The 24,641-nt window shown below is 44.0% G+C and overlaps 1 protein-coding gene across 1 annotated transcript; it reads right to left on the reverse strand.

The window, feature by feature from the left end:
* Positions 1 to 8,184: 8,184 nt before the first annotated feature.
* Positions 8,185 to 21,148, reverse strand: ndnf (neuron-derived neurotrophic factor). The gene is made up of 4 exons (XM_080032273.1): positions 20,786 to 21,148; positions 13,309 to 13,503; positions 11,905 to 12,029; positions 8,185 to 10,668 (listed from the first exon to the last, which is right to left on the reverse strand). The coding sequence occupies exons 2-4, from the start codon at positions 13,500 to 13,502 to the stop codon at positions 9,272 to 9,274; spliced, it is 1,716 nt and encodes a 571-aa protein (XP_079888399.1). The 5' UTR covers position 13,503; positions 20,786 to 21,148; the 3' UTR covers positions 8,185 to 9,271.
* Positions 21,149 to 24,641: the final 3,493 nt, after the last annotated feature.

A 24,641-nucleotide genomic window follows, 5' to 3' on the forward strand; every position in this document is an offset into this window, starting at 1 on the left:
GTTAGTTGGCTATAACATTTGTCAGCGGAAGTGGACGAACATTGTCACTAAGTTAATTCGGAGCAGATAGTTTTTCTTCGTGAAAGAAGGTCCAGGTTGAACTTCTGTTGCTCCGGCTGCGAGAAAGCAACGCGGCGTCCTGATTGGTCGAAAGTTTGTAACCAGAAGCTATACCTTTCCTCTGCGGTGCTACACTCCAGCCTGTCTTTCATGCAGGCTGCTCTCTCAGCCTGTATACACAGTGACAGCAGCTCTGTAAAGACAGTAGTAGCCTACTGTAATAATAGACGTTAAAACTTGTAGTAGTTTGTAAATCCCTATGAGTGATAATATTGTTAAATCAAAGCATTGAGATTAATATTATGTGTATTTTGAATAGTATATCACATCAGATAAATCTCATATTCCTCACATTTTCAAAGCAGCAGCTCTAATGCACTTTCTGTCTGTGCTTGTGTTCCATAATACCTGTAGGCCTTTCCACAATAGATTGGTGCAGTCTACCTTTATTAATTACCTAGACTAGTATAATGCATGCTGTTCACATACTGTAGGTCAGGAAAACACTCGCCATCTTTTTCCTTCGTTCACTATTAACCTCTAAAACCTCACAATATTGTAATGCGTGTGTGTTTTGGCTTGATATCATCTGCTCTGTGATTCAGAAACCACACTGTACCAACAAGCAGTAGACCGGAGGTCTGACTGACCCTTTCAGTTTAAAAGCATCCGCTCAGCACGCCAGAAACCACAATTTACCAACAATCAAAGGCCCGGGGACAGATGGTTCATCTGGCCTGAAGCTGACTTCTCAGCAGCGCCTCCTCACCAAACTCTCCTGGCCAAAACATAAATCAGGACCATAATCATATATACCATTCCCAGTTATGGTGGTTGGTACCATATTACGCGCTTTGAGTGCGAGAAAAGCGCTATATAAATTGAATATATTATTATTATATTGTTCATATGATTTCTACTTTCACATTGCTCAAATTCAAACTCCACCTGGTTTAGAGGTCATCTGAATTGGAGGTCAACATTCCAAGCCATATTATTAAACCTTTTTATAGTCTTGAGGAATATTGCTGTTCCTCTTTTCTTAGCATTAAAGCTGGGGTGGAGGATTTGGGGAGAAAATGGCAGTTGGGATAGAGATTCGAATCCAAATACCTCAACCGATCCACTTGTTCTCTTTGGTCCCTCCCCTATGGTCCCTCCCTGACACGCTCTACTTCCTGAGGGCTACTTCATGGGTACTGAGTCATTCGAAGGGCACCCAGTTTGATACACTCTTCTGAAATAACAAATTTGCTCAGTTTGCCTTTAGTCATATATTATTATTAATGATTAATGATATTCATCTATGTGAAGACATTGATCATGTTAATGATTTCTCACAATAATTATCAACAATGACTTAAAAAAGGTGGGAAACAGATTATTATGCTATTTTTAGAACAGGCCTGAGGGCACCTCATATGGTCCTTGCGGGCTACCTGATGGCACTGTGTTGGTGACCCCTGTATCTACACCAACAAAGTTGTGCCAAATTGAATGGACAGTCCCAACAGCCAATAAGAACAGAGAATCGGAGCCTCGCTCTGATTGGTCAAAGTGTACAGCTCATGTTAATTTTGACCAATCAGAAATCACATAGCCCAGCTTTAATGTATCGTTTAGAGATTACATTTCAGTAAACACTTTTTGCGTATCTTCTAAAATTGTATTTGATTACACTCTTGGGAAAGCTCTTTATTATACATATGTGTTTGTCATATGTATGTAATGTGTAGGCCTACTGTCATGAAAGTATGACAATACTCAATAGGTAATGTAATTTACACACTACACAAAAATATTATTGCTGCAAGTCACCTTTCCTTATGCAGTTGCCAGAATATTTACCAGAGGTTTATGAATTGATCTATGTATTCTCAGAGTGAATGTAATGCAACTAAATAATAGCTGTGAGGATAGAGTTTCAAAATAAAAGCACAGAAAGTAAAGCCAGATGACTCCTTTTTTATATCCTAGCTGACTAACCACTTAAAGCTCAGCAGTTGATGTGGTTTCAAGAAGTTTATTATGGCTACACTTGTTTGAAAAATGCTGAAAGTGAACCAAGTGAACCTCACATTATCGACATTATGTTCTTTTTTTTAAAGCTCTACTCACCTTGATTTGTTGACTTTCACCCTGCGCGGGGAGATTAGCGTCATCTCTCATCACTGACTGTTTGTGTATATTGTTGCCGAACACCTCTTCAGCAAATGTCTTCCCCCTCTAATCAGCAGTGTATCAGTGTTGTGTTGCTTTCTGTTTACTGGGATTATAGCTTGTGTTTATGCCGACCGCTTCCTGTAGTGTTGTGTCTCCACGCCGAACTGCTTGCTGATTGGTCCAGATGACCAGCGTTGGTTGATCACTACGGCTAAGACTGAGTCATGATGTTTACTTCAGAGTCAATGAGCTGACAGCTGTTTAAAGGGTTTTTTAAAGCTATAGTGTGTAACTTATGTTGCCCCCATTACGAATTCTGAGTAATAACAACAACACTATTGGCAAATCTATATGAGGTAAGCCTACATTTATAGCGTATGGATTTTATATCTTCTGCTGTACGTCCAGGTTTTTACTTAGCCATACAATGCCATACAGAGAGCGTTTTGTGGAACTGATAGGTTTAATCAACTTTGTCTCAACTCATGGAAAAGCTATGCACTATAGCTTTAAGCTTCAGCATTGGGGTAAATGTCCAGATTAGCATTGTGTTTGAAATGGTATCAATAGTGGCCCGCCCGCCCGCCCGCCCGGGGTCATGTTCCAGGTGTGTTTTAGTTAAGCCATAGGAGAGGGTTACAGGGAGACTTATTGGGTGACAGGCCTGATCACTGCACTGAGAGGGCCTTTGTGTGTGTCTGCCCCACCCATGTCCTTCTTGGTCCCCTGACCTCGCTGTCAGTGCCTTGGCCTGTCAGGGCAAGACGATTAAATGTCATGACCCCTTTTTCCCTCTGTGCCCTCTGAGGACCCTCCATACCATTAACTTTCACTCAGCTTTCACTGGGATCCCAGGGTTATCCCCACCAGCTCTGATCTCCAACACCTGCACAACAGGAACATACAAACACACACACACACACACACACACACACACACACACACACACAGAAAACTCTTCTGCTAAGGACAGGACCACATCATAAGATGATAGCAAGCAAGATGATAATCCCCAATTCAGATATTTTAAGGTACTGAGGCATGTTGTTTCTTAGACAACTTATACAAGACCCTGTAGTTTGAGCTAGTTAATAATGAATGTGTAAGTGTGATATTAATGTGACAAAGTCCATTGGTAAATGTTCGATAGAAAGTATTTTGCAGTCGGATAGGATACTGTGGTGGTTTTCTGGCTTAGCTGCCCAAACACGACAGCCAGTGCTGGCGGCTCTGCATGTGGTGCTAAATGCTCCTGCTGTCAGCATGCTAACATGGTAATGTTGCTGGAATGATGTGGAAATATTCCCACATCTTATTTATGACTGACGCTAATATTTGCTAATTAGTGCTCAACACAACGTGAAATGAATACTGATTGGAATGCCATTAGTTTTGCAGATATTTGGTCAAATGTTGACAGTATGACAATATGCTAGATGGAATCTTAAGGGATCACTGAATTGATTACAATCCATTAAATATATGAGACTTTACTCTTAAAAACCATAACGGTCAACATCATGGTAGCAGCAGAGGAAAATGATCACCAAATGATTCATCCTCTGGGGATGATGAATATCTCATAAATTGTCATGAGAATACATTTGATGGTTGTTGAGATCTTCCAGGTTTCACACAGACAGAGAGACCAACACACACAGATAGACAGCAATTATTTTGTCATTGGAGCATGCTTAAAAGATCTTAAGTAATAAATCACCAAAGTCATTCCCAGACTATTTATGGTAAAGTTGAGCCTGTATTCTTCCCAAACGTCTGTCACCATTCCTGATTAATACAGACGTGTTTGAACGAAAGAAGCTTTCCATGACTGGCCTTGTAAGGTGACGACAAAGCCCACACAAACGAGCACCAACAGACAATGATGCATTGAGGGCTTTGAAAATCTTCCATGATAAATATTTTGATTTTTTTTTCGATCTAAACAAAGATATTTAGATCATCAATCCCACAGTACAAAGACTTTGAATGTGAAAGTAACCAGCCAGGGAACGGAGCCGCTCAGTGGCCTGACTGCCAGTTGAGTCTCCGAGGGCCAAAAACTACAAAAAACACATTTAGGACATGGTGAGGGAAAGGATTGCATTGAAATAAATACTTTCAGAGTTTCTTTTTTTCTAAGTAAATATTTTCACTCGAGGAAAACCTCAGTTTGGCAAACATACAAATGGTTCCATAGAAGATTTTTTCCAAATGGAAGAGTGCATTTTTTCTGAAATCTCTCAAACCTGATACTGTAGATTGAGGGGCCAGACCACCTTTTGTTTCATGTTTCACAAACCCCCGCAGTCCCTCACCACAGCTCCCTATTTCAAGGCTGTCGTTGAATAGCCAGCAAACCATTTCCTGAAGCTCCGAGGTCACTGGATAAATGATGTTTTCATTTGACAAGCCCGGGTCGCCGCTAAAGGAGGGTCTTCAGAGGGAGCCTTTTGAAATTACAGTACTGATGAAGCGTGAGAAATTACAGCCACTTAGAAGTGATTTCATGAGCACAAGAGAGCACGGGGACCACCCCCATGCAGCTCGGGCGAGGGGGACCCACGGCAGTTAGTACACAAAAACACAAACACGCACGGCAAATACATACACACAAATAGACACACACATGCGCGCAGGTTCACATTCATAGGATCACCTTCCCAGAATCTTCAAATGCATATGTCGAGTACAGAATTGTTCTTATCTGGGTATGATAAAACATTTTAAAAAAAGGCCTTTGAGATAATTATACAGCGGATTTAATGAAAGTCATGTTCAGGAGCCAGTTGTTGTTTTCTCACGACTTGACTTATCCTAATGTTGATCGGCTGAGACGGGCAATGCCGTGAGGGCCACTGGTCCCTCTCCGCCCTTCCTGGGAATGGGCTCTTGGTCTGGATGGGTTTGGAAGGAAGCCTCCAATCTCTGCCTGCATGGCCTTCTGCTAAATCACAGCTATGTAGAGCTGGTTTGGACCTGAGCCTCAACAATGATGTATCCGCCTTGCTGCTGAAGTGGAATCATTTTCATCATGGTCTAGACCTACTCCTCTTTATTTTGCAGCCGGAGCTCCCTCTGCGTCAAAGCATCATAATTTCATTTCACACTGTTTACCTTGGAGATTTCCGAGACAGTGGCTCCAGTGTAAGCCTGTATCATTTGATTTAACCACAGTCTCTAGTATAGTACCAACCCCATAGATGGCAGGAACCCTTCATTCAGCACTGAGCTTCTTTTTTTTCTATACTCACAACAGTTTTTCACTGCTTTTCTCTGCCACAGAGGTTACACTCAAAGCCCTCCCAGTGCGTCCGTCTGTTTGCTGTCTGTCTCTGTTTGGATTTCTGTACGAGCCTCTCCTTCCCTTTTCACGGTCTCTGTCCAAAAGTGTCACTCAGCTCTAAGTTGTGCAGCATGGCCATTCACATAACCCGCTCACAAATGCCAACTCCCCGAAGCCCTTTCGGAACAGGCCGGTGCCGGTGGGAATTGCACGTCAGTTACAAAATACAACTGCTGTCTAGGAAGCACACCGGGGGGACATTATTTTCTCCCCAAAACTTGTTCGGTTTCACTAAAGGCTTTTTACGCTACAGTGCTGCACAATGACTTTAATGAAATGGGGTCAGGAATAGTTCAACATTTTTGCGAAGAATACGCATATTTGCTTTCTTGACAAAAGTTGGATATGAGGATTGAAGTCACGTTCATATCTGTCTGTTAAATATTACTTACTTACTTACTTACTTACTTACTTACTTACTTACTTACTTACTTACTTACTTACTTACTTACTTACTTACTTACTTACTTACTTACTTACTTACTTACTTACTTACTTACTTACTTACTTACTTACTTACTTACTGGTAAGTTTAGCTTAGCTTAGCATAATGACTTGGAGGTGTAGGAAACAGGTAGCTTGGCTCTGTCCAAAGGTTACAAAATATGGGCTATTTTGCAGTAGCGGCAGTCCGAACAGCTCTTTTGTGGCTCTGGAGTATGACATAAGCTAAGCTTCATATCCTTAGAGAAAAGAAAGTTTCAGCAATGTTCTCATTTCATTATCGGTAAGAAAGCTAACAAGCGATTATCCTGGAATTGTTGAACTATATTTTTTCGTGACATTCTCTGACACCAGACATGCTTGCCTTTTTCAAAATACAAAGAGGGGGTTAGGGTTATTTATGGAAACGTATCACATTAGTGTAGAAAACGTATAGATTTTATAGACACAAAGTTGGGTCAAATGAAGCATTTACAACCGTGAAGACTTCATGAGGTTGTTTTTTTGCTTGCTTGGGCTGCTCCCAACTGTCAGCTCAAGTCAGACCGAATCGAATGTGGTGGCGAGTCAAACTAACCAAACCGGGAGTGGGAGCCAGGTCCTCCGTGCGCTGCCGTGATTACTCCACCACTTACCCCAGCACTAACATGTCTGTCTCCACTCCTCACCCTGCTCCGTGCACACACATATATACAAAACTCATACATCAAAGCCCGCCGCTCATTACCACGCAGAAGATAAACACGGACGGCCCTGCAGATGGTTAGCCCTTGCATAGAGCTTTCTCTGTATACGTATGTTTGCGTGAGTGTGTTTGTGAGGAGATTCCCTGAAGCATGCTGGCAAAATAGAAGTGTGTGTTGACTTGTTTCCGCGCTACACCTCTCTGAGTTGACCAGAGAGAAGGGGGTGATCCTTTCAAAGAAGCCAACTGTTTTCACAGTAGATCTTATTCACACATGCAGCAGGGTATAACATTTGAGCAGAGCATGGGCCGGCTTTATTAGATGCAGTTTATACAGGGATATCCATGACACATCCCACAGCTCTCTGGAAGCTCTTCCACATTATTCCAGGGCAACGGCAGGTTAATGGAAGCCAGCTGGAGACTCCCTGCATTTCCTCTTGACCAGGAGCATTTGATTGACAGTGAGTAGTGGCGATGAATCGGAGCGAACCTATACCCCAACAATTCCAGGGTCGTGATGGAAACATGGCAATTCAAGAGCCTACAGCTGTTTTTCTTGGCCACAACAGAGAGAGCAATGCAGTTCACCTGAGATTGCTCTTAATTGGAACGTGTGGATATGTGCACTGATGTGTCTCTGGTTTTTCTCTTTGCTTATTTGTGTCTAATGGTTAAATGGCATAATTCTCCCAAATGTGGAGACTGCGTTTTTTAAGTGCATGTAGTTGAACAAGGGTAAGTGAACAGAAAGACTGCCCTGGAGATGGTGGCCTGTTTAGTATCACCTGTTCCTTTATTTTGAAATGGGGTCCGAAAAAGATTCAAGTGCATAAATGTGCTATTTTGATTGTTGTATTTTTCTAGCCTTTTACTTTCCGTGTATGTAACATTGTTAAGAAAAACAGTCTTCCCATTACAAATTTAAATTAAAGTTGGAATCCTCAATAATAAAACGTACACGTATTCACACTCAGACATTTTACTGCTACAGCCTGTATGTACAACATTCTGTTGAAAACCAGCAGGTTAGGGTGGCAAATGTTAGCGGACTTCAGATAAATATAGCTGACTAAAACTATATTAGTTTTCTGATTTCATTTTTTTCAAAACTGCAAACTTACTTAAAATGCTGTTCAATGGTTTGGTTACAAAAAAATAAAACATTTGACATAAATCCTGTCAACAAGCCACGGGGAGAGTTTTATCAGACTGTAATCAAAGACCTTTTCCTCCACTCGCTGAGATCCTTCATACATTTCATGTATAAAAAAGCTAATTTCCCCAAAGCGACAGCTTGCTGTGTGGCCACATTTGTTTTTCATCATGGAGAAGATCAGTGTGCAAAGCAGCAACACCATATAAAGAGCAACAAAGATTAGTGGGGGCCGTGTGAAACAGATGGTCTAAATTGGATTTTCTTTCCTTTTTTTACATAACATTTTTGAATTCTTCCAAAGTAAAGACAAAGAAATGCACTCATGAGTATGCTAAGATGCACTGATTTATTACTGTACATCCGAGAACGTACATCAATGAGACACTGGTTTGATTGCAAATGATGGTGCAAAGAGGTAATACTTTTCTAGTGGAGCTGGTAAAAGAAGTCTTGAAAAGTTACTTCCAGCAAAATAATACATCCTCTGCCTGTCTTTTCTTGTCACACTTCATTTTCGGGATCAAATCAGTCACAGGTATCAAATTCTGCTTATGCAATCCTTATTTAAGTGTCGTAGTCCATAAACGTAGTGTGGCGTTTGCTCTTTCATCTCCGAGCCGTGCCTCTGATGTTAACTGCTTGGCAAAAGAACATGACACTCCGGAGTGACAGAGGGATTACTTGTTTCTATATTTAGTGTTTATGTACATGAATATTGGCAGGACAACTCTGTACATGTGACACACACACACACACACAGCGATACAGTGATAATAACACAGATCTCCAGCACAGAACACATTTACAAGATGGGCTCTAGAGCAAACACTGGCTGAGATAACACAAGGGAATGTCTGAACTACGACAATTTCCTCGTAAAACTGGAATTTCCTGGTAACAGTTATTATTGTCCTCAATAAAAACAGACAATCGCAAAGAGAGACGAAAAAGTATAAAATAATTTAAATTCATCCTAAAACAAGTCGTGAATATGCAGTGAGAGATCTATACATCGCGGGAGGGTACGGTATCTCCTCCGCCGGTCATCAATGTGATTTTTGAAACTGACGGAGCACACGAATATGACGGACAGAAGCCAATGTCATGCAGACACAAAGAAAACATAGAAGGTGAGAGATGATCTTCTTTGAAGTCCCGCCTCCCCAGTGGCAACATGATGTCAAGACGACAAGCACCTCACGCTATGGGCCACCCAGAGGTGCCGCCATGAAATGTAAACATAAATATACAGGTTGAAAATCTCTCTCTGCGAAAACAGTTCAGTCACTGCCACAGGCCCATCCGCTGTGTGAGTAGTCAGTCTGTATACACTCCTTAGTAGAATATCACTTAAGAGTTAAATAAACTTATTTAATATATATATTTATAATAGATTTATTCTTTGCAAAGTCATTTAGCAGTACTTCCTTGTTTTCACCAGTTTGCTCTGGTATTTCACTGAGTGACCACTGTGTCCCACCACGTAAACGTCCAGCAGGTAGGTTTTTCCCGGTTCCAGACCTGTGATGGTCTCTGTGGTCACAGCCTTCTGCAGGTTGGGGCTGTGGAAGTACTTGCACAGGACCTTTTCTGACTTCCTGCGGGTCTCTGGCCCGGCGCACTGGTTTTGTTCCCGGCGCCGCTGCTCCTCGCCGTAATTCTCCGCCACCTCCTTGCGGTAAATGCAGAATTTGTTGCGATCCTGTGTGCCCAGCCAAGCCACGGTGGCAGAGGAGCAGGTGCGCAGCTTGTCGAAGGCCTTGATGCGAGTGTCCTCCGGGAGAGAAGGGAAAGGCTGCTTGCTGCTGTGCCGCGTGGTCGCTAGCACCTTCAGAGTGGAGGCCCCTTTCCTGCTGCCCCGCAGACGGATCAGGTACTTGGCTTTGGGCTTTCCCCGCAGCTGGAACTGGCGCACCCCCTCCACGTTCTGGGAGAGCAGCAGCTTGCCGTCGCGCCTCACCTGCACCTGCACAGCGTCCAGACATGTGTGGACAAACAGAGTGACCCTCTGGTGGGAAGACACGGGGGCGAATCGCAGGAACTTGCTTCCCTTTCTCTTGATGAAAACATCCGATACTTTGCCGTCCTTCAGCTCCACCGTCTTCTGCTGAGCCTCCTCTTTGGTGCGGGCGAACGTTCCCACATACGCCGTGCTGGTGTTGGTCGCAGAGTTCACGGCGAACACGTCAAAGTAGTACTGAGTGTCCGGCTTCAGCTCAGACACAGTAAAAATGTTTTTATTACCGATGCAGACCTTCTGAATGTCTGATGCTCTGGGCTTGGCCGTGTACGCCCTGGAGATCTTGTTACTTGTGAGTCCTCGGTCCTTGCCAAAACCGTTGTCAGGAGGGACAAAGCCGAAATGCGCAAAGTCAAACGGGCTAAAGTCTCTACCGGGCTTTGGAGCAAGCATGAATGTATCATCAGCGCTGATCTTAGCTTCGGCAGCACACATGCTCTTGAAATTGTGCTCTTTGTTGATGACGACACAGTACTGGACAGGCTGGCCCATCAGGAAGCCCGTTGGCGTGGGCTTCCAGGCCAGGGTGACTGTGGTGCGGCCCAGTGCGGTCACATCCACACGGGGGTCGTAGGGCAGCTCCGGGTAGGGCTGGTCGGACTCGGGAGTGGTGGAGGCGTGCACCTTGAAGTTGCTGTCTTTCTCCGTGGACAGCAGCTCCAGCTGGTAGAGGCCAGAGGGCGTGCTGGTGGCCACGTAGGCCTCCACATCGTTCCCCTTGTAGGTGAAGAGCTCCGTCCCCTCGTCCACAGTCACCTGCTGCTTCTGCTGGTCCAGAGGTTCAGGCTCTCCTGGAAATAAAACAAAACAGGCACGACGTGAGCTCTTTGATTGACACTGTGTCCGAATTGTTCTAAGAAATTTCGACAGAGAGATGTTGATGTGACCTTTTACAATATTTTTCTTCTGTTTCATTGTTTGGCTTTCATGAAGAAAAATTTCCATCCCATACTAAAAGTGTTTAATGTGTTGGTGCTGCGCGGTTGTGAAGCTTTCGCAAGCCTCGCGGACGATTAGCAGCTCACATGGCGGCCATGTTTTCACTCCAAACATCCCCAAAGATCACAGGCCGGCATTCACTTGGTCTTTCCGGGGAAGCTGTGCTACAAAGACGTGCCTTGTAGCTTCTACGTGAGAGAAACTGTCCAAGCATAATGTTATGTTTGTCAACCAGAGAGTGTGCACAGCGGTGTACTAAAAATTAATGATCAAAGATCTACTCCCAATAGAGACATTCGGTAAAAAGAGCATGCTAAGAAAGGAGGACGTCAACTGGTTCAGCTATTGCTCCAACTCATCCACAACTAATGGCGCTGCAATAGTTGGGTCCGAAATTGTCATTACCGTTCTACTAAAAGATTATTTTTTCTTGAGGCAAGGTACAAGTCTCCAACAGTGTTGCAGCACTCCAATAAATCATTCTGTAATATTTGATCTGACAAAAGCGCAGACACACACGCAGGTGCTTGCATATTGATATTCAAATATACGCTCAGATCACACATCCATGCTCTAAGCCACCAATTTGCTCATCTGGCAAGTTCTCCTGTGCTGAAAGAACACCCTCCAGATGGAAAAAGTTGTAATGTGTGTGGGGGAACAAAAGAAAAAAAGATAAACAGCCGAGGAAGACATACAGACAGAGTGAAGCAGAATCTACCTTAAGAAGAAATTGTATGTATGGCTTTGATTCCGTAGGTAGACTAAAAGGGAGCCCTCCTCTGAAATTATAGACGTCAGCCAGGGCCGAGTCAGACTAGACACTACGACTGTGACTTAATTAAAACCCACCAAAACACAAAGCCTAACATCACAGCGTAGCTTCACTGTGTGTGTGTGTTTGTGTGTGTGTGTGTTTGTGTGTGTGTGTGTGTGTGGGTGTGTGTGTGTGTGTGTGTGTGTGTGTGTGTGTGTGTGTGTGTGTGTGTGTGTGTGTGTGTGTGTGTGTGTGTGTGGGGAGGCATAGAGATATTTTCCACGTAAGGTGTAATTAACCCTTTTCGACTGCTGCCTCATGTCAATTATACCTGATGCCTCTCCACTGGCCTCTTCTGGAAGCTCCTGCAGAGTGAGTTTCCACTCCAGAGGCGCATCACAAGGTGTCACCGTAACAGACAGGGGCGTGTTGTCTTCCTCCACCACAAAGTAGTACCTGTCAACAAAAAAAGAATAGGGGTTGAAGTTACTGATAGTGACATTACCTTTGTGACATTTTTTATTTTTTAGAAACTTTTATTTTAGTGGTTTTATGTTTTTTTTACATATGGACAAAAAAAACAGAATAAGTAAACACATACAATACATACACAACACCCAACACCCAACCCCCTCTCCCCTCCCCCTCCCTCCTCCCTCACATAAACAGACAAGGAATACAGAAAAAAAGTGAAATAAATAACTAAGACAAAATGATTAAGACAATAAGCTATAAGTACACAAGAAACAAAACAAAGCTAAAACAAAAACAAAACTGGGGCAAACCTCACACCTTTTGGTCCCCTAAGTGCCGCAGCACTGGGCCCCATATAGCGGGGAATTTATGGGGGTGACCTGACAGCTCATGTCGTAGCCTTTCCACATGTAGAATGCCCACCATTTCCCTCAGCCACCATTTCATATTGGGGGGGCCAAGTCGGACTTCCACAGCCTCAGGATACATCTTTTGTCCTTTGTGACATTTTTGACCTTATCCAAACCGATGTGTGGGGTTAAATGCATGAGCAGTGTGAGACTGTGGCGTGTGTTACTGCACCGCTGACCTTGGTCTCTCTCGCTTTGTGCAAAACAAGACACTCAATCACACCAACACCACTGTCTCATTTATTATTTAGCTTTTCTCATCATCGTCATAGATCGTGTTCCAGAGCAACATCTGATGTTTCCTATCCCTTTAAAGTAAGTGTCCATCTGGAAGTTTAAAGCAATAGTGCGTAACTTTTACATATAAAATGAATGTAGGTTACATTCAAGCCATTGCCAAACCAGTTGAAACAAAGTTGATTAAGTCTATCAGCTCCACAAAACTCTCTCTGTATTTCTCAATATGGCAGCGTTTACAAACCGGTTTCGCCCCCTGACAGCTCCCGCAAAATGTTTCAGTTGTTGTTTCTACTGCTAAGAAAAAATCTGGATGTACAGCAGAAGGTATCAAATATATGCATGATCACCGAAGGCTTTACCTCATGTAGATGCGCCCTGCACTGTTGTAGTCATTTCTCAGAATTCCTCATGGGGGGGGGGGGGGGGGGGGAAGAGAAGTTACGCACTATAGCTTTAATGTTTTCCTATGTGATTGTTACAGCTCAGTCAGCAGCAGAAAAAAAAAATATGGAATTGGCTCCTTTCTGAACTCATATATACTCAAACCAAGCCTTTGATACAGTTTGACTCACTAGCGTCGCCTGATTCCTCCTGTCATTATTTGTTCTTACCTTTTGGGTGTGTCCCTGAACAGGTAGCCACTGATCTCCGCTCCATCAGGGATAACGGAGGAGTCGTGGAACAGCGACTTGTCTCTGATCTGCATCTGGAAGAGGCCTTCGTCTCTGGTGGGCAGCTTCTGGGCCAGCACCCCCAGCCCCGACAGCACCAGCAGCACCACACTCCAACCTCTACACTGCCTCATTCTGAAAAGACACCACTTGAGTTTCATTCACAGCACATGGTAACAGGAATGTAGAGTTTTATCATTGAGTTAAGTCTGATTATAAAGAGATAGTTTCAGAAATATGGGGAAACAAGGTAATCTCTTTTCTTGCTGAGAGCTCGTTCAGTAGGACAGATACCTCTCTCATGTTTGTATAGTAAATATAATCTACAGCCAGCAGCAGAATAGCTAAATGTTTTCACTTTTTGACTGACTTCAACTAACTATATACATAACGTGTTAATTAGTGATATTTCAGAGGTACAGGCAGGTTTGTTTACATTTGAACAGGGCCAGTTTCCCCTGCTTCCAGTCTTTATACTTAGCTAAGCTAATCAACTCCTGTCTCCAGCCTCATATTCAAAGTGGCTCGGAGGAACTTTCCGTTTTAGTCGATTCTAGCAGCACCCCTGTGAACAAAAGCAGTATGGTTTTATGACACCAGCCCCCGAGGGCGTTACGGCAGCGTGTGCATATGTTAAGGAAGTGAGTGAAAGAGAAACAGCAGGATGCATCTCAATGAGGTTATTTATGTATATGTGACTATATTAGATTAATAACGGTAGGCCTATAGATGATGACGGTGAAGCAGATTGAACTTTGATTTAGTATCGTTCGAGAAAAACAGGCTTTTCCCCTCTGACCGACCGTGAATTGTTTCGTCTATGTTCCCGGGAAAAACTATTTGTGCAAAGGCATTACAAATAACGTTTGCTGCTAAAGGTCATTAGCAGAGGAAAATGATTCCGCTTCATGCATATTTAAAGGTTTCTTGTGGGACATGACAGTAGTACCAACCAATCTTCTCATCTCCTCTGCAAGGAAGTAGCCTAAATTAACATAGTTCTCTAGATGTACGACTATTGCTTTAAAATCAATCTTAAAGTGAAATACTAGGAATATGAGCACGCAGGCAGATTTTTTTGAACCTTTGGATAAAGCCAGGCAAATGGTTTCCACCTTTTATATGCTATGTAAAGATAAGCTCATATTTTTTTTCAATTAAAAACAACTTTCCTTTCATCCTGGCATGAGCTTCACACACGAGAGAGCTCTTAATGGAGTGCTCTTTGGCAACACTGAGCTTTGGCATCAGACATCTCAGTGTTTTTAGATGATTGTTTAAAAAAAAAATTAAATATGTTTTCTTGCCTTCTTTTGTGTTTGTGTTTTAACCTCAATTAACATGTAACATTCAAACTGGGCGAAAGCACAGACACCACCTTTGAGTGAATCAATATGTGAGAGACAAAGAGAGAAGGGAGAGTGAACGAGTTCTCCGGGCCACACAGCGGAAGAGGGGTGGATTAGGTTTAAACGCTGTTATGTGAAGGAAAAGACATTGCTAGAAACTCCAGGGAAACCGCACTATTTCATAAAACGCTTAACAGAAAAGATCCCCAAATCGGTGCTAATATAAAAATGTTCAGCGGTACAGTCCACGGATGGAGCCGTGGCTCAGGACGAGGTGCAGCTGACCGTGGCTGAGAGCCTCTCACGTATCCCCTGTCTATTGATTTTGCCCCATTGATTGCAGCTGATGGGAACGCCAAATCCCTAGTGATTTAATCAGTGTAATGATGGCAGATTAGCCAGATACTTTACTGCCATTTACTGCAAGCGAGATGGTGTCCTTTTAACGACCCCTCACTCCTCCCTCTCTCCCTTTCTCAGCTTGCCCTCTCCCTTGTCGGTCTCTTTCCCTTGATCACAGTTTGTTTTTCTCTTTCACACTTGTACCCAAACAATACGGCCTTCTAACTTAACTCTGTCCCTCATTGCGTTTTCTCCTGGAACTCTAAACCGAGGCAGATAAGTAAAACCAGAGGACTAAGTCCTGGACAAACTTCCATAAACAGGGCTTCATTTCTACATCATCATACTTTAAAGGTCACCTTTTATGCAAAATGCACTGTTTTATGTTTCATCAACATCATGGGTCCCAAGTGTGACTAGAGAATCCCAAAGTATGAGAAAAAAAAATGTTTCTCTCTACCTTTCTGAAAACCTGTGTTCAAAAACCCCAGTCAAATTTCTCTCCCCTTCTGATATCACAAGGGGAGACGCCATACCGCCCTCAACATTCATCAATGGCACTCTGAGAAATACAAAGGGTTTTTTGGACACTACATAATGAAAACAGTTTCTAGTAGGGACCCAAATTAGAATTGTCAACCTGAAAATGAGCATAATATGTGACCTTTAACAACAACGATCATGGGGGGGAAAAAGGCCCTCACAGCTCCTGTCAGTTTCCCCAGTCTCTGCCGTTGTCTCAGCCCGGCCTATACCGCCACATGCACCGCCAAACTTCAGAGAGCAAGAGGAAAGCCGCCCTAAGTGGTACTTTGAGGCTTGACTCACACAGAGAGTGGAGATCCTTATCGCCCCGACTTGTCCCATTCCACTTCAGAAGCGTGTCAGTCGGAACAAAGACATGTCTATTAATACTCAAGACAGCGCTGAGGAGGTGGTATGTACGGAGCAGCTCTGAGGCTGTCTTTCATTCCCCGACATCCCCAAAACACCACACACAACACAGCAAGGGCCCGGGCTGCGGCCACCACACGGATGTCATTACGCATAATGTCTGCTATCACTCATACAGTAAGGGTTTTATCACCACTGTCATTAGCACATTTGATGTGTGCTCCTCACATGTGCCACCGCTGATTCAAACCCTATGACTGAATCCCACATGCACTGCGGCATTCCCGTCTGTACTGACGATGTTACCAGTACAACGCAGAGAGATGACATGTGAATAGTAGAGCCAGTTGTGCTGGGTTCAGTGTGGTTTGAATGGACCATGCAGCGCAGCAGAGTCAACATGGTCCACAGAGGCCTCACTGGATCTGCTTTCACATACAGTACATCTCCTCCTGCACCGTTCTCATGCCACAGCATTCCCCTCACCAAAATAACACATCAAAAAAAGAAGCTGCATCTGGAACAAATAAAGCCTAATGTTTAATTAGAACGGGGAAGAATGTACTATCGCAATTTGAGGGACGGATAATTTTAAGGCAAGGGTCAGACCGCAATCGTGTCTACTTTGTTTTGCTGTTGGGTTTTTTATCTGTTTGTTTATACATTTATAGCTTTGTGTCTCTCGTTTAAAGGGCTCTGCTAAGTGTTTTGGTGGAAAACACACAATGCTTATAGTCTGACTGGCAAAGCTGTGGAATCTGGCTAATGGGATTAAAGGGCAAACGCAGCTTGCAATGGTTTCACCAAACAGAGGAAGTGGTGATGATCCTCTTTTTCCCATGGCAGTCTTTGACACATTGACAGTATCAGTCTCAAGACAATGGAGCAGGGAAATGACCCGCCCAGCCCCCCCCCCCCCACACACACACACACACACACACACATACACACACACACACACACTTCCATTACTGTTTGATCTGGGGAATGGCATGCCTTATATTCAAATTACAACTATAACAGCTTTGACCCCCCCCCCCCCCCCCCACACACACACACACACACACACACACTCTAATTTGAGGGTGATTACAAGCAAATCATGTGCAAAGCCAAGTCATTATGTTTCACATCTGCGTGGACCGACACAATATTTACAGGGACATCCATCAACGGCAACATTAAAATCGTTAACAATCTACACGTGATTAAAGCAAATATTTATGTATAACATACAAGAGTTTGCAACTTCCAGCCACCTGATCCACTCTTGTGTGTGCACATGTATTTTTTCCAGCATGGAACATACTGATTATAGGCACACTATTTCCATGTATGGAGGTGGTGCAGTACACACACACACCGTCTCCCAAGCTCTCTCCCAGTGGCTCCGTTATGTGTGTGTGCATGTTCTATGCTTGTGCACCAAACTGGCCCGACCTCCCCCGTTCTCCCCTAACTTTGTCTTTTTGTCTCCCTCTCCTCCTTCCCTCCAGCTCCTTGTCAGGACGGATAAGCCTCCTGCCTGCCTGCTGCCACATGGAGCTCATTAACAGAACGGGAGGGGGAATAAAAGACACTTTAATTTCAACACAAATAAAGAGACATTTCGGATTCCACCCAACAAGACGCCTGGCAGCCGCGGGGCTCCTCGCATGGACCTGAAGTCTCTGTGTGTGTGTGTGTGTGTGTGTGTGTGTGTGTGTGTGTGTGTGTGTGTGTGTGTGTGTGTGTGTGTGTGTGTGTGTGTGTGTGTGTGTGTGTGTGTGTGTGTGTGTGTGTGTGTGTGTGTGTGTGTGTGTGTGTGTGTTTGTGTGTGTTTTCTTTAAGGGAGTCTGAAGGCAGATTTATGGTGGGCGCTCGGTAGCGAGCTCCATCACTGCTGTCACTTCAGGGCCGATGTGGGGATTGGAGTGGAGTGGTGTGGAGTTGAGTTTATGGGAGGGGGGGTGGGGGCCAAGGATGGAACCACACACAGGCCCTGGACCTGCATATACAGGCAGGCCAAAACCAGAGCAGGTCTGGTGCTCTTGGACAGCTAAACAGCTCATTAATGAATTGGTAGAGACTGTGTGGTGAGGGCTACCGTCCAAGAATGGAGATTTTTATCTGGTGTGTGTCAGTCTGTGTGTGTGTGTGTGTGTGTGTGTGTGTGTGTGTGTGTGTGTGTGTGTGTGTGTGTGTGTGTGTGTGTGTGTGTGTGTGTGTGTGTGTGTTGTGTGTGTGTGTGTGTGTGTGTGTGTGTGTGTGCGCGTGTGTGTATGCACTTATACATGCATATGTGTGAGACCAATGTGAGGTTAAACCATCGGAGTGGGGAAATTTTTGGAAAGTGAGAACATTTTGCCTTGTCCTCCTCACTTCTTCAAAAGCCTTTTGAGGGTTAAGACTTGCTTTTAAGGTTCAGAAATGAATGAGGTATATCTTAGGGTAAGTGAAAGGGTTGGGGTAAGGGTATTATTTATCATGGTTAAGGTTAGGGTAAGGGGCTATAGGGAATGCATTGTGTCAATGAATGTCCTCACAAAGACATAAGTACAAGGATGTGTGTGTATGTGTGTGTGTGTGTGTGTGTGTGTGTGTGTGTGTGTGTGTGTGTGTGTGTGTGTGAGAGGGTGTGTGCGCGCATCTGTGTATGCAAACCCTCATATTCCTCCCCTTATAATCATCGCTCAGAAGGAACCTGTCTCCTTGCCATCATCCACGGCATCGCTCACACACAGTCACGAGTTGCTGAAACTCTCCACATCATCACAACCACGAAAGCTGGCACAACATAGCGTGGTGGAACGGAGGAGAGCCCAGTTTCCTTTCCTTTTTACTTCTCACCCTCCCCTCCTCTCCCCTCCCATTCCGCCTCTATAGTCCCATCTCTGGAGCTCGTATTTAGCGCTGCATCCTGGAATGTCTCTGTGAGGAGGGTCAGGTCGCAGGGCCGTTGCTCTCTATGCGTAAAACGCATTCAGATAGAATTGAGGGTGTTTGGAGGGGGTGGCTGGGAGGCTGACTGACTGACTGACTGATGGGCATGGCATTGTGGGTGCGAGGGTGATTAAAGATTAGAAGGGGGAACCGCCCCCATGGGAAAAAGCCATGCATCCACACCCACTGCCCATCATCCAGGGCGCACACATGCACGCGACGTGGGAAATGAGTCAATCTCGCTCCAATGCTGTGTTAAAGCACTCAAAAAACCCGTTCAAGCAGCCAGTGTGTGTGTGTGTGTGTGTGTGTGTGTGTGTGTGTGTGTGTGTGTGTGTGTGTGTGTGTGTGTGTGTGTGTGTGTGTGTGTGTGTGTGTGTGTGTGTGTGTGTGTGTGTGTGTGTGTGTGTGTTTGTCAGTGTGTGAGCCGCTGGTGTCCATCTAAAAAAAAGGAGCACAATGAGGGGCTTTGCGAAATGAATGTACCCGGGAGCGAGGTGTGGATATGATGAATAATTTAAAAAAATAAAAGTGTTTTCGCTCTCTAAACCTTCCACCAGTGACTCTGGATGTGTGACAAAAGGCAGCGCGGAGGAGACAGTAGAGTAGAGTAGAGTAGAGTAGGCTACACCGCAAGCCTGTCACTTCTCTGGACGCGAACGGCTATAGCCACCAAGCAACACTGGCGGAATTCTTTCAGCCAGAGAGTTTTCATATGCAAATCACGGTTTAGTTACGGTATGCGACGCAGCAGACCTTCCCATTTTAAGACTTTTTTTTTTGTTCATGATTCATTCTCCTGCGAAAGTAGAAGGGAGGCAGTGTGTGGCTTCATCCTACTACTAAATACAGTTATTCAAATCCCCACTCCGGGTATGTCTCTCATTAAACACCGACCGACCGACCGACCGACTGACTGACTGGGAGGAAAAACACACACTGCTCTCACATGGACCGGAGAAGGGGGGAAAAAAACAACTCCCAAAAAGAGCTAAACTTTTGAATCTGCCTTGAATCGTTTTTATTTCTACAACCGGCGGGTCAAATATATTACATTTCAAATGATAGGAAAAAGTGACCGTAATTAAAGCGCTGCGCTCACCTGCGCCTGGGCTCTTACAGGTGCGTAAAAGCACCCAAAGGTGTCATGATGGAACAAACATGTATCCAAATTGCACTCCAATATAAAAATAAATGTCTTTAACTGTGTTATTTTGTTTTTTTACACTTTGTGTGGATGCAGACACGGGCACTCATTACGCACAACCAGGCCGCCAGAACTATATAACTACTAAAACGCGTATTGATACATCGGCTTATTGGGTGCTGCTGTGTGTCACCCTTGGGAGCATGGGAAACCCTCGGGAAGCACAAAAGCAGTAGGACTTTTTTTCAAAACTTCATCAGTTTGGTCCTCATTAGCACTGCGCCGTTTGCTGTGATAGCATACACAGCCCAAACCAAAATAACCGTATAGATTAAAAGAGCATGCGAGTTCGGGCTTGATTGAAATGTGTTTGAAACTTTTTTAACTTCCCGGAGTTGTAAACCGCAGAACCTCTTCCCCTCTCTCTCGCTCTCTCTTTCTCTCTCTCTCTCTCTCTCTCTCTCTCTCTCTCTCTCTCTCCCTCTCTCTCTCTGTCTGGCAGACGTTTCAAAGGCACCACTTTACTCCCTCGCTCGGAGTCTCTCGGAGCTCTGGATTTATATGGAGCTTTTATACGCACATTTCAAAAAATTAAAAGCCTTTGAAAAAATGTTAACCAAATGGAAGGAAGTATTTTTTCCTGAAGTAATAATTTCCAAGAAGCTTTCGGATTAGACAAAACCGCAACAACACGCAAGAGGAAAGATCATGCGTAAAAAGGCAATTATTTACTTTAATTATTACATGAAACTATAAACCTTACCTTTCAGTGTCAATCGGCGAAGTTATCAGGAGAATGGGGCTTATTTTTCTCTCTGTCTGTCTTTCTCTCTCTCTCTCTCTCTGATATCACCAAGATTTAAAAAAGTGACTCAGAACTAAAGCGATTTCAAAGTTAGAAAATAAAAAAATATCAAAACACACGTTGTCCTCCTCCACGGTGTCCGGTAGTTCCCTCGGTTTTCACTTCTATGGTCGCTGCCTATCTATCGGATTAGGCGGCTGCTCTGGTGGAGTCTTTGCAGTTTTTCTTTCGGATATTACTGGTCTCCAGTGGGGCAGGAGTGTGTATGTATGAGTGAGAGTGTGTGAGTGAGTGGGTATCCCTAGTGCTGGCAGTGCGTCCCTCCCCTGCCGCGCTGCTGCTATTGAAACCTCCACTGGATTGGAGGCAAAACTGGTGGTGCGAACTTCTTCTTCGTTCCTACGCGCGCTCTCTCTCTCTCTCTCTCTCTCTCTCTCTCTCTCTCTCTCTCTCTCTCTCTCTCTCTCTCTCTCTCTCTCTCTCTCTCTCTCTCTCTCTCTCTCTCTCTCTCTCTCTCTCTCTGTAGGAAGAATCCAAGGCACAGAACCAGCCCACTCCTTCTTCTGCACACCACGAAAGAAAATAGGAAGAAAACTTAGTTGGACCAAGACAGGTTTGACCTCAAACTAGAGAAGTATAGCCATCTAAAATTATTCCTATTTTCAAACTCAAACAACTGTTTTTTTTTTCTCCGTTTTTTTAAACTTCACTTTGAATCAGATTAGAAGCAGATTTGTTGCTGAGGGAAAAACTAGACAGTCAGATGTCACCGCACGCATAAATCCTCTGCAGACAGCGGGCTTCCCCCTCGTACTTTTTTATTTCCTCGCTGTTTACTCTAATGCGCCCAGGAAATTATTACTTTGGGCAGTAGCGCCTTGTTGTAGGAGTCACGCAACCCCTCGGGGGCTGTGGTGCGTATATAGGCAAGTTTTGTCACGGGCCCTGGCTGATACCTGGGTGTGCACTGCATAACAGGATCATAATAGCCTACAACACCTCTTCCGAAGAGAAACTTTGAGGATGGTGAGACTTTATACGCACATATCTTTCGTTGAGTGAAGGGGATCGCACAGGCCTCTTTTCTTCTTATTTAACCAAAACAAGCATGCCTGCTGCCCCTGATCAAATGTGGAAATTGCCAGTGAGAGATTATAGTGTTGTTTGTTGCTGAGCTGAAAGCGCAGGGAAGCAAATATTTATCCAAGATAAGATCCATTGACCGCCTCGGAAACTGAATAGCCCTACATTTATGGCTTGATGGGGGTCGTGGCAATGTAGATTTTTAGAGGATGCTGCCGTTTTTTAACAAGGAAATAAATGAATAAACGTCCTTCATGGTATGTAGCAGCAGATTTTTACTAATCAAAGGCCGATGGTTGCATTCAGCTTTTCTGCAGGACTCTGGATAGAATCTGCAAGTAAAGCCAGGCTCACCATGCACGTGTCAATTGGTCGGTTTATGTATTACCTTAAACAGCGTATTGACATAAACACAAATGAAATGTTAGCTTTCTTAATGAGATATGAAGCATTTGAATAACAGGACATCAACACGTACTGTAGAACTGAAGTGTTGGATATACCTAAGAAGCAGATAAATGGGGGAAAAAAATAGGACAAAGCTAAAGTTATGTAGTTTAGGAAATGTGTCCTTTTTCACGACACAAAAAATAATAATTTAGATATCTCTTTATAAATGTACAAACCTGAGATCAGCCATTCAGAATCAGTTATAGCAGATTTGTTGGACTGCTGCACACCGCTGGGAGTCCGGAGTGGGACAAAGTGTTGGTACAACAGCGTCATCTAGCGGCTGCTCGAACGAGGCCACAGAGAACAGAGTTTGCAGGAGAAAAAAGAAATAAAAGGAAAAGGTACAGACTGGTTTGGTTTCCCTCACAACAAACAATCCACAATCCTGTCCTCTTTTTCGGCATCAGTTTGCAGCACAGAACATAGAACGGTGCATGTTTGTAACTTCTGAACAGAGACAGGGAGTGATGATGCATCTGTAACCCCAGACACACACACACGCACACACGTACACACACACACACACACACACACACACACACACACACCTACACACACACACACACACACACACACACACACACACGCAGGTGCACTTTATACTGTGTGTGTGTGTGTGTGTGTGTGTGTGAGTGTGTGTGTGTGTGTGTGTGTTTGCTTTATTGGTTTCTCCCGGGGATGATAGTTAGTCCTGCTGTGACTTTCACATCCATAGATGGCAAATTGAAACTGCTATTAGCAACATCACCAAGCTGTGAAAACGAATCCACTCTGGGGACGTGTAAGCTCACAATAACCCTCACAACACACACACACGCACGCACACACACACACACACACACGCACGAAAACACGCACGCACACACACACACACACGTGCTGACCCAGCTTCATGCCAGAGTCTTGAAAACGTATCCACACCAGGGAGGGTTTAGTACAGATGGAGGGAGGAGGGGAGTAAGGAGGTGGAAAGCAGTCCAGTCTCCCTCTGCACTATTGAAGCCTCAGTGCAGAGACAAAAAGAAAACAATTACATTTGAACAGATTTACTGAGGAAATATCCACACCTTTGTCTTTTACTGTACCTTTATTCTGTTTGATTAAGTTACAGAGCCACATGTGCTCCTTTCAGGGGCTGTTTCACACTGACAGTTACACACTGTACTGTACATTCACATGTCCAATGGTTGGTTACTGAGCAGATCCACTGGGAGTAACTGCCTTGCTTAAAGGCATTGTAAAAAATAAAAAATAAATTTGGAACATCTAAAATATACTAATAAAAATTCAAACCCTTTAGCACAGAAACTCATCTGCCCACATTTTTATTGGATCTACATTCTGCTGAGGTGATAGTCCCCCTGACAATGTGTTACCGGGACACACAAGGCTACAAAACACACGCTTTAAGAGCCTACGAGGACCTTTTAACTGTTCATGAAATGGTCTCATTTTTCCTCTGATGATCATAAATGACCTGTAACAGCAAGCGAGACCATCAGTGAAACGAATGCTATTTCTTATACAATTATTATCATAACTGCTTTTTCTCTTATCCGATTTACCATCAACTTAGAAGAAAAACAATTGACGGCAGGCAGACCGGAACATCCTGTGTTTCCCGAAAAGGGTACTAAATCAAAGTTCACCTTGCTTCACCATTGTCATATTATATTTCCATTATTAAACCTACTAGTCACATTTAGATATACATTACCTCATCGCGTATAGCTCAACACCTGGTACAATTAATACCAAAAATAGACTTTCCTTCCGATAAGAGAGGACATTTTTCTCTCTAGCAGTGATTAAGAAAAATGGTTTCAGTAATTTGGGTGAACCGACCCTTTATCTGAGCGAGCTTATGGGGGATTTAACCCTGTTAACTGCGGCAATGATTAATAGTTCATTATCAGTGTGAAACAGATAGATGGGGGGCTCTGAATTGTTTGCTTTTTGGATATCAAGTGACCCACCATTTCACCGACCTTCGTTTTCTGTTTGCATGTAACATCAGCCCCTTATCAAAATGTCAGAATGCCCCGTGTTCTCTTGCATTAACAGCCACGAAAATCTAGATTAGCCATTTGTGAGAAAAAAAAGTGTCACCATCTAGCCAGCCATTGTGTGAGGTTATGATTTATGAGAAAAAGTGTAATATTGCTATGGGCCTTTGAGACTTCTTTGCATGTGACACCCAAGAACAACAGATTGCATGCTGGGAATAGCCATTATGCGCAGCCTGGGCCCTCACACAGTCTGCTTTTCTAACTGGCTG

This window comes from Ammodytes marinus (genome assembly GCF_949987685.1).
Source record: "Ammodytes marinus genome assembly, chromosome: 8".
In the NCBI taxonomy this organism is placed as follows: domain Eukaryota; kingdom Metazoa; phylum Chordata; class Actinopteri; order Uranoscopiformes; family Ammodytidae; genus Ammodytes; species Ammodytes marinus.

Coding starts and splice junctions, on each gene's coding strand:
- ndnf (XM_080032273.1), bottom strand. CDS start 13,502: ATGAGGCAGTGTAGAGGTTGGAGTGTGGTGCTGCTGGTGCTGTCGGGG. Junction 12,030..13,308: donor TTCAGGGACACACCCAAAAG/GTAAGAACAAAT, acceptor TTTTGTTGACAG/GTACTACTTTGTGGTGGAGG. Junction 10,669..11,904: donor GGCCAGTGGAGAGGCATCAG/GTATAATTGACA, acceptor TTTTATTTCCAG/GAGAGCCTGAACCTCTGGAC.